Source organism: Lygodium microphyllum, chromosome 20 (assembly GCF_053477565.2).
Source record: "Lygodium microphyllum isolate KBCC chromosome 20, Lygodium_microphyllum_v1.1.10, whole genome shotgun sequence".
In the NCBI taxonomy this organism is placed as follows: domain Eukaryota; kingdom Viridiplantae; phylum Streptophyta; class Polypodiopsida; order Schizaeales; family Lygodiaceae; genus Lygodium; species Lygodium microphyllum.
This window is the reverse complement of record NC_141154.1, coordinates 74907568-74926130: the sequence shown is the minus strand read 5'-3', so window position 1 is coordinate 74926130 and position 18563 is coordinate 74907568. Positions and strand designations below refer to the sequence as shown.

The window sequence follows — 18563 nt, the reverse complement described above, 5'->3', positions numbered from 1 at the left end:
CACATTGACAGCCCCAATTAACCTTAAGCAATTGAAGGGATTTCTTGGCCATGTGGGCTATTATAGAAGGTTCATTGCACACTTTGCAACGAAGGCAGCTCCTTTGTATAAACTCCTAAGAAAATATGCCGAGTTTACATGGACCACTGATTGTGACGAGGCATTTAATATCGTGAAGCAGTGTTTGATTGAAGCACCCATCCTGCAGTCTCCTGACTAGACGAAGGAGTTTCATGTTCAAATAGATGCATCGGTTGAAGGGCTAGGTGCTCTCTTATGCCAAAAGGGCCTCTCTAAATTAGATCAACCAATCTATTATGCAAATCGCAAAGTAACCGAACTACATAGTGATGGAGCTTGAGTGCTTAGCAATGGTGTTTGCATTGGAGAAGTTTCGACACTATCTACTATCGTCCCACTACAAGTTTTATGTGGACCATGAAGCCTTTTCCTTCATGATGGTGAACAAGGCTGACCTGAAGGGACGAATGATGAGATGGTTGCTCCTGTTCTAGGAGTTTGATTTTGAAGTGGTCACTAAGCCTGGCCATTCCCATGTCCTAGCCAATCTTCTGTCACGGATCCCTCAAACTGCATTAGAGGAGAAGGATGATCCGGACCTCCATGATGCTTCCTTATTCTTGGTTGAGACTGTAACTCCCTGGTATGCAGACCTAGCCAACCTCCTGGCAACCAAACAGTACTTTCCTAGCCTCTCTAGTAGAGAGAAGAAGAAGCTTCTATTGGAATCATCCCCCCTACACCCTGTTAGGTGGTGCTTTGTATAAGAAAGGCAAGGACAAAGTCTTGTGAAGATGTGTTGTAGGAGAAGAAATCAGCATAGTATTGAAAGCATGCCATGATGAGCCATGTGGTGGACACTTCACAGGAGAAGCAATAGCTAGAAAGGCCTTATTTGCAGGATTTTGGTGGCTGACCCTCCACAAGGATGCCTATGATTACTGCAAGAGATGTGATGCTTGTCAATGAATGGGGAAGCCTACCAAAACAAGTGCCTTGCCATTGCAACCCATTCTCCCCCTAAACTCATTCAAGAAGTGGGGGATTGATTTTCTGGGTCCCATTGATCCGCCAACCAAAAGGAAGCATAATAGATACATTTTGGTATGTATGGATTATGTCACCAAGTTGTGTGAAGCTAAAGCTTTGAAGCGGGATGATGGTAATAGCATGGCCTTGTTCCTATATGAGAACATCATCACTCGTTTTGGCAGTCCCCTAGAGCTTGTCAGTGACAAAGGTATGCACTTCCTTAACAAGATCACTGAAGATATTGAGAAGATGGTGCAAGATGTACTGAAGTATAAGGCTGAGGATGAGGAGATGAAGAGGAAAATAGAAGCAAAAAATGCTTTTGAGAATTATGTGTACAACATGAGGAACACAATTAAGAATGAGAAATTTGTTGGGAAGCTAGACCCTACTGACAAGGAGAAGATCGAGAGGGCTATAAATGAGACCATTAAGTGGTTGGATTGGAATCAGCTTGTAGAAGTGGATGAGTTTGAGGACAAGATGAAAGAGTTGGAGAGTTTGTGCAACCCAATAATTTCAAAGGCATATCAAGGTGGAGCAAGGGGGGATACACAGATAACATACCTTCATGTTGGTTTGAGTCCAATTGCAAACTAGTAAAGATGTGTGGAACCGTAGCGGGGGTGACACTTAATGTTTAATATCAAAGACATTACAATTACATATATACTTGTGTTGAATTTTCTTAGACTAAATCATAAGGATAAAGTATTCTATTTTATATAATTAGGATTAAAACTATACACAATTCTTACATATGAGAAGTACTAGTTCATTATATCAATGAGTTTTCCAGTTTAAGTAAATGCTAGAAAGAAATCCTAACAATGAAACAAAAGTCTCATGACTACAAAGTAAACTATGTTTCTATTCCTAAAATGCTAACCCTTAACAAGGGACCCATGGTTGACTTCAAAGGGGTCTTGGATATGGTGAATTCATTTGAGTTAAATGGTGTTGGTAGAGGTGTATACAATATACATTCAAAACTTAACACATTAGAATGAAATCTATCACATTTACTAAGATTTCTACCACAATGAATCCACAACACATATAAAGATTATAAAATGCATCATTTTCGAGTATCATCACACGACTTGATGTCCCTATGGATAAGAATTTTGCCAATAGTGAGATAGACTAGGCCCCACCTCAATCCATCTCACCACCACTGGCAAATGATTGCCAACCACAAAGGGGGTCTTGGATTTGGTGAATCCATTTGAGTTAAAAGATGCCACATTGAACTGTATAAGATCCGCCATCGGAAGTCCACCCCCTATTATCCCAAAGCCAATAGTGAAGTTGAAGTCACCAATCGCATTCTCTGCTTGATCCTAACAAGGATGATTGTTGCACATCACTGTGATTGGGATGATTGACTTACAGAAGCCCTTTGGGCATACAAAACCTCTTACAAGATTGCTACAGGACAGACCCCTTTCTAGTTGGTATATGACACAGAAGTCATCTTCCCTGTTGAGCTGGAGTTGCCCTCTTTGCGAGTGGCAATCAAAGAATGCCTCGGAGATGATGAGTCTCTCCAGCGGCGCCTACTGCATTTTGGAATGTTTGGATGAGATTCGGCGGATGGCCCTACAGTGCATGGAAACCATTCAAGTGCAACGCAAGGCCTATCATGACCGTTTCATCAGGCACAAGGAGTTCAAGGAGGGTGATCTTGTCCTGTCCTATGGCTCAAGATTTGGCAAGTTTCTAGGCAAGCTTCAGCAATGCTAGATGGGTCCTTATAAGGTACTTGTCGCCGTCAATCTGAATGGCTCAGTCCAAGTCCAGACAGTTGATGCCTTTGATAATCCCTTCCCCCCTCTCTCTCTACTTTTTAATTATTTTCTCTCTTTTTTATTTCCCCTCCCTCTCTCTTCTCTTTCTTCTTCTCTTTTATGCTTCTCTCTCTCTCTCTATGTCTTCTTCTTTCCCCTTGTTTTGCTTCTCTTTCCCCCCTCTTTTTTTGCTTCTCTCTCTCTCTCTCTCTCTCTCTCTCTCTCTCTCTCTCTCTCTCTCTCTCTCTCTCTCTCTCTCTCTCTCTCTCTCTCTCTCTCTCTCTCTCTCTCTCTCTCTCTCTCTCTCTCTCTCTCTCTCTCTCTCTCTCTCTCCCCCCCATCTACATCTAGGAACGTCAATTGCCTTTCACCTTCCACTTCACCAATAAATGTCCCATGAATTGCTTCTGGGTAAATATTCGACTCCTTCAAAGGAGTGGTCTCATCTTTTGATGATACACTAGAACGACTGTTGTCTTTTAATGGAGGCTTAGCTCGCTCATTTGGGTTGGGGATGAGCTACTTCTTGGCTCAAGAATTCATCTTCGGAAGATGCATCCAAGAACATCACATAACATGAACTTCTTGTGTCCTGCTTGAACAGGAGAACTGGGGGTTGTTGGCATGGTGCATCGTCATCATCTTCTTTAAGGAAAGGTAACTTTGGATGACAAGAGCCACTGCTGAAGGAAGGACTATTCTTCTTAATCCGTTTCTTATAAAGGCTTTGCATATGACATGATTCATGGATCAGTCCAGAGGGTACCATAATCATATTGTCAAATAGAAAGGGATCTTCTGCTTCTAAGGCTTGAGGAACGTTAAGAACGTCTTCCTCATCTTTGCCTTCTGTGAGTAGGATAGACCCTTCTAGCTTGCTTTCATAATCTTCATCTACATGATCACTTTCATCCTCTTTAGGTTATGTTTCTACATCTGTGGGTGTTCTATAAGAGAAGAATAAGCTCTTTGTTGTATCCTCTGCTTCTACTTCTACTTCAGCCTCAACCTCTGCTTCTGTCTCTATCTTTGACACCCTGCGACTGCCATGTAATAGGGAGAACAGTACATCCATGCTTCTATTTCACTGTTAGAGGTAATTTCGGAAGTCAATTCAGGTTTAGGTAAGAGGTATTCTCCCATGAACAAAGACTTTGCTTCCTTCGGTAGTTGGCTTACAGTGCTCACTATTAGGGACTGTATCTCTATTTTCTTGGGAAAGATCGATTTAACAACCTCTTTGTCTCCTGATGTACCACCTGCTACTTCATTGGAGGAGTTTGTTATGACTTTGATGGACGTAGATCCGTTGCCTTTTTGTAATCCATACCACTTTAACACCACTTTATTGGGTCCTTTGCCTAGGGTTAGGGTTCCTTTGAACCAGTCCGTCCTTGCCCTTGCTTCAAAAAGCCAAGGTCTTCCCAACAGAAGAGGGTATGAGGTCCTGTAAGAATTTGGTTTGACACCCACCTTTGTAAGCTGAAGGCCAAACTGTATCAAAAGCGAAGAAGCATATGAGAAAATCTAAACGAAAATCCAAGTGTCGGGCCAGCAACATTGGAGAAACTAAGCCCCTCACGATTGAAATCAAGAAACCAAATAGGACTATTCAAAATGTAGATCCTCAGCCTAGCATGCTTAAGGAGCGAATGTCAGATATAATCGAGCGTGCACAAAGACCACTAGTACCCAAGGAACCTTTGACTTCCCAAGAGGATAATGAGCACCATAGGCACAATGCTACTCATGATAAGGCTGATTGCTCAACAAAGTAAATGGTAGAATCGGCTAATAGCCATGATCAAATCTTTTAGCCAGTGCCAAGTCCACCTAGGAGTCCCAAATCTCCTACACCCTCTTTCCCTAAACGGACATAGGAAGCACAACACCAGTCATCAAGTGCAGCTGCTCAATCCCAATCTCTATCTCCATCCGAGCTTCCAAATGTCCAAAGTGCGGGACATGACAACACCCCTAATTCTCAACCTAGGGATATGCCTGTGCAATCCACCGTGGTGGCTAGCTCAACTGATGCTCGATCTGCACAAGTGAATGCTCAAAGGGAAACAAAGACACAACCACTTTTGATTTACCTAAGGACTTGACATCGCAATCCACCAATAGTAGCCAATCCACTGAACTAGCTGCTACTACTTCCAATCAGGAGAATCACAGCAGTCACAGCCTTTGGCCGTGACAATGCCCCTTGTGGAACGTGTCCTTAGCGATTCACCTGGGAAGAGGTGTCGCAACCAACATCCTTGACACCTCCAGCACTTCCAAAGCACCTAAAGCCTAGGCTTGAGAAGAAATATCTCAACAAGGAGATGGCGCATCTGACCAATGAACAAGAGGTGAATTGCATGATGAAGCTTGATCACAAGGTGACAACCATCACACGTGCGTATGTCCATGTGGATATTGGAAGGCCAACAAACCAGAGCACACAAAGCTCATAGCCGAACCCTTGACTTGGGATGAGCAACAACATGTTTGCTCCCGCTATGTAGCTGTCACTGAAGAAGTCATAAAGGACATCCCAAAAGCCACAGCTAGAGAATTGCGCTTGATACCCTCACTTTATACTACTTAATGTGTGACAAACAAGGAAAAGCTCGAAGCAATCAAACGAAAAGGGAAAGGACAAGGTGACTTTGTGCAGAAATGGTACTCCAATCAAAGTTTGGCAGCCAAAATTGGCCACCAACTAATGACACTCATTGAGAAAAGGAAAGCCCTTAAATTAGACACCAATACATGATCCCACGTGTGTTGCTCCAACCTCATTATGAGGGTTGGCAGCAATCCATGAGGTCCAGCTTTTCGCTACTGTCCAAAAACTTTCCTTGTATGATAAATTTCTTCTAAAAGAAGATCTACACGTGGCTAGCAGGCTAGGAGTAGGGAGCATGGTTCTTGATGTTAGTGCATGTCTTTTGCCTCACTCAAGACCCTGCAATCCTAGATCTCTATGCTTCCCATCAATACAACCTTGGCTTCTTTAGCTGGTTCCATCCAAGCCTACATGATAGTAACCCTAAACAGACTCTTGGTTCTACACTAGAGTCGCTTGAACCTCCAGAGCAAGAGAAAAACAGCTCTAAACACAACACTTGCTTTGATAAGAAGCAATGGAGGCATGTTCAATGGGTAAGGACAAGAGTCTAGAGCAGACGCCCGCCAACCAGGAGCAAATGCCAATGCACTTGGATGAGCAGCTAGACGGAGAGGAGTTAGCTGAAGAGCTAGACTCTCCAAAAAGAGAGGCAGTTGTATCCTCACAACCTAGCGAGACTGTTCGGCAGGCAGCAGCTATGTCCCATGAGGACACATTAGAGAAAGAGAAGGCTGAGGCCCAACCAAACACATCAATGACTGACCTAGTTCAGGGTCCAGAATCTTTAAAGGATACACCTCAATTTCCCAAGAAAAAGAGGAGAAAACAATGAAAACAACAAAAGCTGCAAGTGGTTGTAGACACCAAGAAGATTGAGACCAAGAGTACTCAAGAGCTGAGGAATAAAGCATCGAGTCCACCCTCAAATGAACCCATTGCCATCTCTCCTAATAGTGGTGAAACCCCAGACACATCCGTGTGTTCCGATAAGTCAAAGAAACCATTATCATCAATAGTTTCTTGCAACACTTAATCCACCATCAATAGAACTTGCATTGACCAATCAAGAGTGGATACAACATTGTGCTGTCACAACATCTTGACAAAAGTACACCAGTCACATTCAAGGAGAACCATGACACAATAGCAGCAAAGCCTCAGGAGAAACATGAAAACCCCGAGGACATAAGCAATCCTAGCATTGACCAATCTTGCTCATCTAGGCCTAAGCCCCTAGCTATGGTAAATCCTAGGGAAACTCCCAGAACCTTGCATGAGATAGCAACTGAGCAAGCCCTCATTGAACATAGAAGTGTCACTGAATGCTTAACTGAGTTGGATACTAAACTCAAATTATTTGCACATGTCTACGTCCTTGCAGTCATGGGCACATTCCCTAAGGAGCAACTTGAGGAATACTTGCCATATCCTCTATCCTGGGAAGAGCAGGAATATCTTAACGACCACTATGACAAGCTCCTACATGAACGCATGCAACTCATCTCTGATGTGAGGAGGCCGACAAACTACGCCTAACTATGGCATTCAACAAAGCACTTTGCTAACCAAATCTCTTAGAGATAGAGCAACTAAAGGGACAATCAAAGGGTCCAAGTCAATTTGAAAAATGTTGGTTTGAAAACCATGCTACAATGACCGAACTTGGAGCCCTAATTATGACAATCTCAAAGGAGCGATTGGCCAAATGGCGATCTCAAAGAGACCCAATCTATATGGCGACAACTTCCTTTCGAGTATTGACTGCCATTTTGGGTATGGACTTAGCCAAAAATAGCCAAGAGAACTCTCAGCTTGATAAGATTCTCATTGAGGAGGAGCTACATGTTGCTAGCAGACTCAAACAAGGTACCATGCTACTCGATGTTGCAAAATACCTGTTGCTATTGAGTAGGCTGCCACGAGTACTAGATGCATGTGCCACACTCGAGTACAATCCTGAGTTCTACAATTGGTTTTTATCCTCACGAAGTGACATGGATTCATAAACGTGTACATAAATACACAATGAGTTTTGTGACTGTGTATAAATAATACCAAAAAAAGCAAAGCAAGCACACACAAGCAATGCTAATTAAGTGTAGGTGATATGCATCAAAGTCAACACCATGGGATTCAGATAAGTGATGTTTCTTTGAGTTGCACCTGTTCATTATGGTTGAAGCATATGACTTGCATGTATTCTCAAGAGTTTCCAAGTGAATGAAGGACGACACAGGTCTCTATACAAAAGCGCTTAATATCCAAGTCACCACAAGACCACCAATCCCACAGAACCATTATGGAGAAAGTGACATAAGTGCTAAGAACAAAGAGCCATGACGGAAGCCCCACTGCTGGAAGAGAAAGTCACCCCTGCAAATAAAGCACACATTGCATTTGAGCATGGCCTAAAGCATAGTCATTGGCTACTCTCTCTTTCTTGGCCAAACTCTACATTCGGCTCACTCCAATTGCTACCTCAATTGTATTGATGTCTCACATGTTACAAAGAGGTTTGCAAAATCTCAAGTGTATCTCTCCATCTCAACAACTGTTCCTCTAGCATCGAGGCTAGTAACACAATCATCCTCATAATACCAAATTTTCATAGATTTTGGATCTCAACATTTCTCAGACCAAATAAAAGGTTGATAGCCTTAATGTATTGCATTTATTGTACTCATTTTATCCAAAAAAAGAAAAAAAAAAGAAAAAGGTGAAAACAAAAAGAAAAGAAAAGAAAAGAAAAGAAAAAAAAGTACTCACGATCACAGCAGGGCACCTAGGGGTCCTCAAATTGGGTACGTCCAGTGACCTTGGTCGGTTGGCTCCATCCCTAGTCCCCTAGCCCTTACATATTCCCCACAATTGTTCAAGGCACATCAAGGGTAGGACATGCCTAGGGAGCTTATCTCACCTATGGTTAGACCTGTCACCCTGAACCATTTGCACAATTCTTTTTCACACTCCATCTCAGTGCCATTGCAATCAATAGTGGTAAGCAAGGCATGGAAGACCATGGAAAGTACATTGTACTCTTCAACCACTACAAAAGCCCTTCATCAGGTCAAACTCTTATTGTGCAAGCCCTTCATCAACACTCAACTCTAAATTCTTATTGTGCATGATAAGAAGACTAGCACTTTCATTGGAGGTTTCTAATTGCAAGTATTGAAGACTCCAATGAAAGTGTCGTCAGCCCTTCATCAATACTCAACTCTAAATTCTTATCCTTTATCATCATGCAAGCCCACCAAAGAATCGTCACACACAGAATCCCTAGAGCACCAACACATGTGACATCAATGAGTGCAACTCCCAACAAAGAACAACCCTATCTCTAACTACAACAACCCTATCACCATCCAATCCTACCACCAACGGCCTTCATCTGCACCACCACCATAACTCCTCCAAGGCAAACCGCGTCAGTCCCTTTCAACCATGTCTTCGGTGCATGCCAAAGCCTACTACCTACGATAGTGAGTGCCATGGGACTAGCACTCGTCTAGGAGGGGGGTAATGTTAACCCTCAGATGAACAATGTGAAAAATGTAGAAAATCTAAAGCAAAAGACAAGGCCAAGGCAAAAGTGAAATGGAAGATGAAGGCATGCCAAGAAAAATATGGAAACACAAGAAGTGTAGAAAAGTCCTAAATCAAGGAGAAAGGCGCACAAGAAAAAGTACAAGTCAATACTTTTGTAAAAGAGCGCAAGGTGTATCATGATTTATTTTAAGAGCACCGGGCTCTCACTCGTGCAATTTATAAAGGTAGATGGGTGGTAGGAAGGAAGGTAGGAAGATAGGAGGACAATGGGAAAAAGGGCCGGTCATGTAAAAAAGGGGATAAGGGGATGACCACCCAAAAGGGATTTAGGGTTTTGTCTATAAAGTTGAAAAGTAGCTCTCTTCTTCTTCTTCTTCTTCTTCTTGTTCTTGTTTTTGTTCTTGCTTGCTTGAGCTTGTGCTTGAGAGAGGGAGTGTCAGAGTGTGAGGGAGTGAGTGTGTGAGGGTGAGGGATCGTGGTGGAGAAGCTCTCCATCTTCTCCTCTCTTCTTCTTCTCTTCTCTTCTCTTCTCTTATCTTGAGCTTAGAGCTTGAGGATGGAGGTCACTTGAAGCTTGCACTTAGATCGTGGAGCTACCGGAGTGCTCGAGAGAGGAGGCAACTCGATCAGGTATGGATGTAAGCTCACTACACTCGTAGAGATGGATAGCATGTCGGCTATGTGAGAGGTAGCCATTAGTTCTTGGCTTGGAACGCTTGAAACAATAAGCAGTCCGTGGATCTCGGCAGTTGATTGCCTCTATAGGAAAGAAAGTAGAAATTTCTGAAGGGATTCTCTTGGGAAAAAAAAAGTAACATGTTGAATAATAGAAGTAGGTTCAATAGGAGTAGTCAAGGATATAGGATTAGCAATAAATGGGCATGTAGTAAAAATTGGAACGTGAGGGGAAACAACAGGAGTAAAAGATAAAAGAGGGATACTATTTGGATTATATTGGAGGATAGCAATATACAAGGGTGATCGATAGGATATTAAGGAATACAATAGGATATCGTGAGGATCATAAGGATATACGGAACATCTGAAATCAAAAGCTAAAAAGAAATCCTCAATGTGAATAAAGGATTATTATCAATATGGATTAACAATTGAGATCTCAATGATTTAATATTTGATTTGTGAAATACACTCTATCGACGATGAGATTCCAGAACGTCATCCTCCAAAGGGATGATGCCAAGCATAGCCTTTACACTACAATGTCTGCTACTGCTGTTGATGATAATTCTTCAAGCCATCAACCAAAGTCATTCCAGTTGAATGGACGTACATGATTGCTTGCAAAATCACATATCTATATAAAGGTTCATATCCTCCTCATCATTAGGGATGTGTAGATCTCCTCGGAGATACATAAAAGATAATAGTTGAGTTTCATGAGAGATCAAGTCATCAACAAATCTGTCAATCACTACTTTGAGTAAATCTGCTGACCCCACATTCTACCACCCATCCTCTGAAGGTTCTAAATCCACATTACTCAAGGAGATGTACAACACAAAGTGCTATTATTGATACTGAATCCAAAAGGATGATGGAGGTGACACCAATTTAGCATAATGGAAAAAATCCTCCGAGCACAATTCATACGCTACTGAAGGCACTCTACCTTTGTAGAAAATCCATCACATAGCTTAGCCTTTTGTTGCAAATGATCTAGTTCTTTCTTAGACAACAAAGAAGACATCATGGGGGCCGGAGGAGGAACATAAAGAGTAGCAACTTTTTGATTAAGTTCATCAATAAACTTCTTTTGCGACTCTATAGTCTCTTGAGAATGCTGTAATTGGCCTTCACAAATACCAAGCTTACGAGCCGATTCAATCATTTTCTCAAGGACGGCTTTCTTCTCTTTGGTTAAGGATACATTTGTGTCATCTAAAGTGGCAACCTTAGCTTCTAATTCCTTAATCATGGCCTGCTACTACGAATCCATCAAAGCCGTAGTAGTTGCAATCATTTGGGTATGGATATCACTCAAAGTAGTCTCTTCAAAAGCCAAATCTGCAAGAGCTTTGCTAAGCTGACTAGTCAAAGAATCCACCTTGTCTTGCAATGAAGTATACACTCACGTATAGATTGTCTAAAGGCATGAAGTCATGGAAGTCTCCAAAGCATTCTGAATAATAGAAACTAGCTATGATAGTATAGATCCAGATATTACTATTTGCAAGAAAGGAGGAATCTATGGATCCAGTTTTCCTTTTCATTGGGTGGTAAAGAGATTGGTACATGACAAGAACGAGGGAAGGGAGCTACCAGACACCTCAGGGATTGGAATCTGTACCATAGGGGTTGAAACAGGTAGAGGATCAGAAGGATCCTGTGTGGGGTTCTTCTTTCAAATGATTTTGGTAGGGGGTACATTCGCTAGATTTGAATTGACTTCCATAGGAGGAGAAGGAACAAGTGCAGGAGATTGTTGCGGAAGGGGAATAGGATCATGCATAGGCATGCTACCTAGAGGAGGTGCCAATTGAATGATTTTTTATAGAAAAACTCCATAAGACACATTACTAAGTTGACCTTTCGTGACTCGCTAAAAATGTTGATCCATCTTAGCCAACAAAAAGGTTGTCCAATTAAGCTTAACCCCTTTCAAGATCCTGATAGAGGCCATGAAGAGTTCTCGGGACAAACACTTGGAAGCGGGCTTATCAGTCTTGGAGGAATTGGCATAATTGCTTCCATAAGGGAGAGGAAATATGTGCCATTAATACTCCTGAACTAGTGATAACCTTATGTGCTACCAAAGGAGTAGAGGTTTCCTTCTACAACAAGGCAAGGATCTCTGTAGTGGATAATAATTGATTGCCACTAGGCACATGAAAAGCTGCAAAAGGTAGGAACAAGGCCGCATTGATAGTAACAAAGGATAAACAAAATCAATGGCCATAAACCAAGCTTGAGAGCTTATTGTAAGTCTCCAAGAAAGAATAACAGAGCTTTGCATCCACTGGAGGGAACTTCAAGGCTGCAAAGAGATGAAGGCCAACCTTTCGAATACAACCAGCAGCTAAGAGAAGAGAATAATCATGAATCAGTAATGGTACATGCTGGATCACAAGTGGGGGAGTGGAAGAAGATGCCATTTGTAGACCACATTAGAGTATCCACACACACACAACTAGGAAAATGAGGAAGGATTCCTACAAAATCCACACATAACACCACTGAAATAGATAATAGGTAAAACAAAAAATAACAACAACAACACATTGATTGGACTAAACCAGACCTTTCTAAGCATTTCACATCCTATGAAAAATTCAACATGACCTACGCACATATGCGAACGAAAGCTTCATGCAATGCATACATACAAGCACCAAAAAACCCTGTAATCAAACACTCAAAAGAGAATAAAATTTCACACATTCCATATCCTAGACACAATACAACAATCAAGACTGAACTATAGACTCCAACCATCACAATAAATATAGATAGAAAATATCTTTATCTTCGACTAACAAAAATCCCAATCCCCGTGGGTGAGTGAAAGCTACACGACTCATTTTTTTTTATGATCAAATAATCACAGTTCATTATTAAATTAATCAATTAATACATGGTGAGTCGTTTGCGTCGCCCAACCCCAACTTATACTGACTTGACTAGATTGGGGGTCTCCATAAATGCAATTCATTTTTAAAAAGTTATATGATATGTGGCACAAAGCGCATGCATGCATGACTTTGGGAGGTTTATTATTAATTACAAAGTAATTGTGTCTATAGTGTGTGTGCAAGTGCAGTTATGAATGGATTTTAAGTTGCCAAATTAAGTGGATTATCACGCTATATACTCGTGCAACGGCGAGGTTCCTTTTATAAATGAATAGTCGGTTCTTTTTAATTAAAAATTTAAGATGTGCATTCTGTTAATTTTATGGGTGCAACAATCGATTGATTTTTAATTATTATTACATGTGTGTGACTATGCATGGGAAGGGGGAAAAGAAAAAAACCTAGTGGTGTGTGGACACCCGCAAGGTCTAACGGGCAAAATCCCACTTCAAAACAATCCCAAAAAATAGAAAAATCCTCAAACACAAACAACAAGGCAACCAAGTGGCGCAATTGGCCTCTTGGAAGTTACGAAAAACCAAATACTAATACAAAAAGAATGTGGAAAAAGAAGGGTTTGGCACTTGGGTAATTATGTGTTGGGTTTTCTTTTTTTTTTCTTTTTTTAAAAAGGATTTTTATAAAAGTGTCATTATGTGTGGTAAGTTGGGTATATTTTTTTTCATTTTTGCAAATTGTGGTATTTGTTTTTTTTGTGAATAAATAACTAAATAAATAGATAGATGTGAGTATCCAAATGTAACACAAATATTAGAAATATGAAAAGAATTTTGTTAGAATTTTTTCGAGTATTAAAAACAATCATTTTTGGAAAATTTCACAATGTTTTATTGTTGAAGTTGTTTTTTCATCAAACAAATCATTTCCAATATGTTTTCTAATTTCTATGTAATTTTAACTAATCATAATCATAGTGGAAATTTATTTGTAATTTTTAAAGTTTTTTTCCCATTTTTCTATTTTTTAAAAAATATTTTTGTTTTTATTTTTCTAAATGTAATATTTTTCTATTTTTAATTCACATTTTGCATTAAGATGAAATAATCCAAATTTTCAAAAAAAATAATTTTTTGTATGATTTTTTGGGTAGTTTTTTTATTTTATTTGAAATTTTATTGATTTTAGAAAATTTTAAAATGTTTTTATGGTTTATTTCAAAATTTTAAAAAGAGAGAAATATGGTACTTAATCACTGACGATGTGGGCTGCGTGTGAAACAGCTGAAAGCTCTTCAGCGCGCTCGGACAAAATCACATGCATGTCTGCGCGCGTGAACAATTGTGATTACGAATGCACTCAATGAGGTCGAAAAACCCCACATGCGAACAAGACCTTAGGAGAGGCAACATGTGCACGACGAGGGAAAGGGGCAATTTTATGGAAGATGGAAGGTGAATTTAGTTTTTATTGTGGATGGTTGATTCATTTTATTTTATTTAAATTATTAGGTGAAAGATAAGCAGATAAAGATATATATAGATATGTTTGTATGGGGGGTGGTGTTGTTGGGTTTCTTTTGTTTTTGTTTTTTTTTAAATATGAGTGATATATATATATATTGTGTGTGTGTGTGTGTGTGAAGATAAATTTAAATGGTTAAATTTGAAAATTTGTAAGGTGGTGGAATATATAAATTATGTTCTTTTTTGGGTTTTTCGTGTTTTGTTTTTGGAAGTAGCGGTTTGGGCATTGTTTTTTTAAATGATTTTTTTATTTTTTATGTGGATATTATTGTGTTGTTTTAAAAAGGAAATGGGGGTTCCTATGGTGGGAAGGGGCTGGGCAGGTTATGGGCAGGGGAAAAGGTCCTTTGGGGCGGGGGTGTACCATGGGTGGGCTGGTTGGGCTGGTTGGGGGGAACTATGGGTGGCTAGGGGGTAGGCCCTGAGTAGGCAGGGTCGGGCACACAAAACCCCAGGCAACGGTGGCGTGCAGCGGGGCCTGGTTGGTGGTCGGCTCCACACGATTGCGGGACGAGCAATCGACTCTAGGCAGTTGCGCGATGGGTAGGTGGCCCTAGTCCATGGTTGCATATAGAGAGGCCCGATTTGGCGGTCGGCTCCAGTCGGTGTTGCGCAATAGGCGGGTGGCCCTGGGCGGGGTGGGCAATCCCCGGTGGTTGCGTGATGGGTGGGACAACCCTAGGTGGTTGGCACATCAAGTCGAGTGGCTGCAACTGCCTCGATCCCAACAAAGATTGAAGGAAGGAGGAGAAGCTGGGAGGAGGAAGAGGAGGAGGGGGGGAGAGGAAGGAGGAAATGTGGAGGGGATGTGGAAGGAGGGGGTATGTAGGGGGGGGGGGGGGGGGGGGGGGGGGAGTGTATTTTTTTAATTGTTTTTTAATTTTGTGTTTATGTTTTGGTAATTAAAAAAACACGAGGATCCCCTCCATGTCCCGCGCACAAACGTGGGTGGGGGGGTAAAAAAATTTGCTACGGCAGGATGCGGTTGACGTGGCAAACGCACAAGGGCAGAACTACATCACAGATGCGGCCATGCATGGAAAATCACAAAATGCAGATGTTCACATGGAAACACACGAAACGTCAAAACGTAAATTACAGTAAAAATAATAACAATTAAACCGAGCACCGGATGGACAAACAATAAAAAGGAAAAATATGCTCGAGGACAAGAGGAAGAGGGCGGAAAAAGGAAACATGATGTTTGATGACAATTAAAGGCATTCAAATGGGAAAAAGGCGAAAACCAAGTCGACAAACACACCATGAAATTAATACCGACAAATCTATCAGTCAAAATGAAGGGCAGTCAAAAGGAAAAGTATCTGGCATGATGTGGTAGACTCACATCAGGACGCAATTTTGACACGGATACGACCCATTTGCATGGGAAAAATGATAAAAACACACACCGAAAAGGGGAATAAAAATTAATACGGTAAAATCTGGTGATTGAAACAAGGAAGAATGTAAACAAAAAATGTCTGCAGGAAAGTGCCACACAGGATGCAGTTCGCCGGTAGGCGCGTTTGCATGGAAAAAATAGCAAAAACACAGACAAAAACAAAGTCAGAAATTAATATGAGAAAATCAGTGTATCGGAATGAAGTGCAACAAGAAGGAAAAATATCAGGGGAAACTAGTCGGACATAGTTGTTAGGTCAGAATGCATTTCCGATGGCATTAAGGGGCCAGAGGGGGGGGGGGGTGTTACCATGGGGTGGGCTGGTTGGGGGGAACTGTAGGCGACTATGAGGTAGGCCGTGTGAGTAGGCGCGACCAGGGAGGTAGACGAAACCCTAGGCAACGACAGCGTACAACAGGGGGGCCAATTGGCAGTCGACTCTAGGCAGTTGTGCAACAGGTCAGTGGCCCCAGGCGGACGACGTCGTGCAGGGAGGCTCGATTGGCGGTCGGCTCGAGGGGGTTACGCGATAGGCGGGCGGCCCCCAAGGGTTGTGCGAGGGGGACGGCCCCAAGCAGCTGGTGCACCAGGTGGAGCGGCGGCGGCGGCCTTGATCCTGATGAAGAGTGAAGGAAGGTGGAGAAGGTGGAAGGAGGAAGAGGAGGAGGGAGAGGAAGGAGGAAATGTGGAGGAGGGAATGTGGAAGGAGGGAATACGCAAGGATGGGGGGGTCGGTGGCAACGGTTGGGGGGGAGGGGAGTGTGATTTTTTTTGTTTTTATTGTTTTTTCTTTGTTTTTTAGTTTTGCATTTATGTTTTTTTTTAAATAAAAAACATGAGGATCCCTCCCACGTCCCGTGCACAAACGCGAGTTGTGGGGGGGGGGGGGGGGGGGGGGAGGATTTGCTACGATGGGTTTGACACACTCGACGGGGCAGACGCTTGGGGGCAGAACGATGTCACGCACACGACAACACGTGGAAAATCGCAAAAACGTAGGCACTCCTGTGAAAACACACGAAACGTCAAAATGTAAATTACATAAAAATTAATAACACTTAAAATGAGCATCGGATGTATGAACAATAAAAAGAAAAAATATGCCGGAAGACTAGAGGAAGAGGGAGGGAAAAGGAAACATGATGTCCAATGATAATTAAAGGCGAATACATGGGAAAAAGGTGAAAACCTAGGCGACAAACACACATGAAAATCTGTCGATCAAAATGAAGGGCACTTAAAAGGAAAAGTATTTGGGATGATGTGGTAGATTGACTTGTCACATTAGAATGCAATTTTATTAGGGATAAGACCCGTTTGCATGGGAAAAACAGTAAAAACACACTCGAAAAGGAGAATAAAAATTAATACGAAAAAATACGACGATCAAAACAAGGAAGAATGAAAACAAAAAATGTATGTAGGAAAGTGCTAAACAAGATGGTAAGGTAGAACACAGTTTCGATGGCGATAGGGTGCATTTGCATGGAAAAAACAGCAAAAGCGCAGATAAAAATGGAGTCGAAAATTAATACGAGAAAATTTGTGTATCGGAACAAAGTGCCACAAAAAGGAAAAATATCAGGGGAAACTTGTGGGACAAAGTTGTTAGGTTAGAACACATTTTCGGTGGCATTAAGGGGGGGAGGGGGCATACTGTCGGTGGCCTGGCTGGGGGTGGGGCGAGGTGGGGCGGGGCTGGTGAAACCCTTGGCAACGACGATGTGCAGCGGGGCCCAGTTGGTGGTCGGCTCTAGGCGGTTGTGAGACGGGTGGACGGCCCTAGGCGACGGTGGCGTGCAGTGAGGCGCTCGAATGGCGGTCGGCCCCCAATGGTTGCATGAGGGGCGCGGATGGCCCCAAGTGGTTGGCGCACTGGGTGGAGCGGTGGTGGCAACGGCCTCAATCCCAACGAAGAGTGAAGGATGCATGAGAAGGTGGGACGAGGAAAGGGAGGAAGGGGGATGAGGAAGGAGGAAATGTGGAGGAGGGGATGTGGAAGGAGGGGGTATGCATAGGCGAGGAGAGAGGGAGAGAGAGAGGGGGTCAGGGGCAACGGTTGGGGGGAGGGGGAAGGGAAGTGTGATTTTTTTTAATTGTTTTTTAATTTTGTGTTTATGTTTTGGTAATTTTAAAAAACATGAGATCACGAGCAAGGGTGATATGGCAGGTTCGACACAACTGATGGGGTGCACTCCTGGGTGCAAAACGATGTCGTGGACATGGTAGCGCGTGGAAAGTTGCAAAAACACGGGCGTTCCCGTAGAAACACATGGAATGTCAAAATGTAATTACAAAAAATTAATAACAATTAAATCGAGCACTGGATGGATGAACAATAAAAAGGAAAAATATGCCAGAGGACGAGAGGAAGAGAGCAGAAAAAGGAAACGAGATGCCTGATGATAATAAAAGGCATTCACATGGGAAAAATGTGAAAACCAAGCCGATAAACACATACAGAAATTAATACTAGCAAATCTGTTGGTCAAAATGAAGGGTATTCAAAAGGAAAAGCATTCGGGATAATCTGATGGACTGACCTCTCATGTCAGAAAGCAATTCTGATAGGTATAAGACCTTTTTGCATGGGAAAAATGGTAACAACACACCCAAAAAGGGGAATAAAAATTAATACGAAAAAATCAGGTGGTCGAAACAAGGAAGAATGAAAATAAAAAATGTTTGCAAGAAAGTGCTAGATAGGATGGTAAGCTAGAATGCAGTTCCGACGGCGGTAGGGCGCCTTCGCATAGAAAAAACAACAAAAACACAAACAAAAACGGAGTTGGAAATTAATACGAGAAAATGTATGCATCGGAATGAAGTGCAACAAGAAGGAAAAATATCAAGGGAAACCTGTGGGACAAAGTTGTTAGGTCAGAACCCATTTTCGGTGGTGTTAAGGGGCGGGTACCGTGGGTGGGCTAGTTGGGGGAAACTATAGGCGGCTAGGGGGTAGGCTCTATGAGTAGGTGGTGCCAGGTAGGCAAAACCCATAGCAACAACGGTGTGCAATGGGGCCTAGTTGTGGCGATTGGCTCCAAGCGGTTGCACGACGAGTGGGCAGTC

General features: G+C 42.2%; 1 protein-coding gene across 1 annotated transcript; it reads left to right on the top strand.

Annotated features, from left to right (window-relative positions):
* The first annotated feature begins 1263 nt into the window (after window positions 1-1263).
* LOC148019030 (heat shock 70 kDa protein-like) lies at window positions 1264-1653 on the top strand. The gene has a single exon (XM_087701291.1). It carries the CDS (start codon window positions 1264-1266, stop codon window positions 1651-1653), a length of 390 nt encoding a protein of 129 aa, XP_087557417.1.
* The last annotated feature ends 16910 nt before the right edge of the window (window positions 1654-18563 follow it).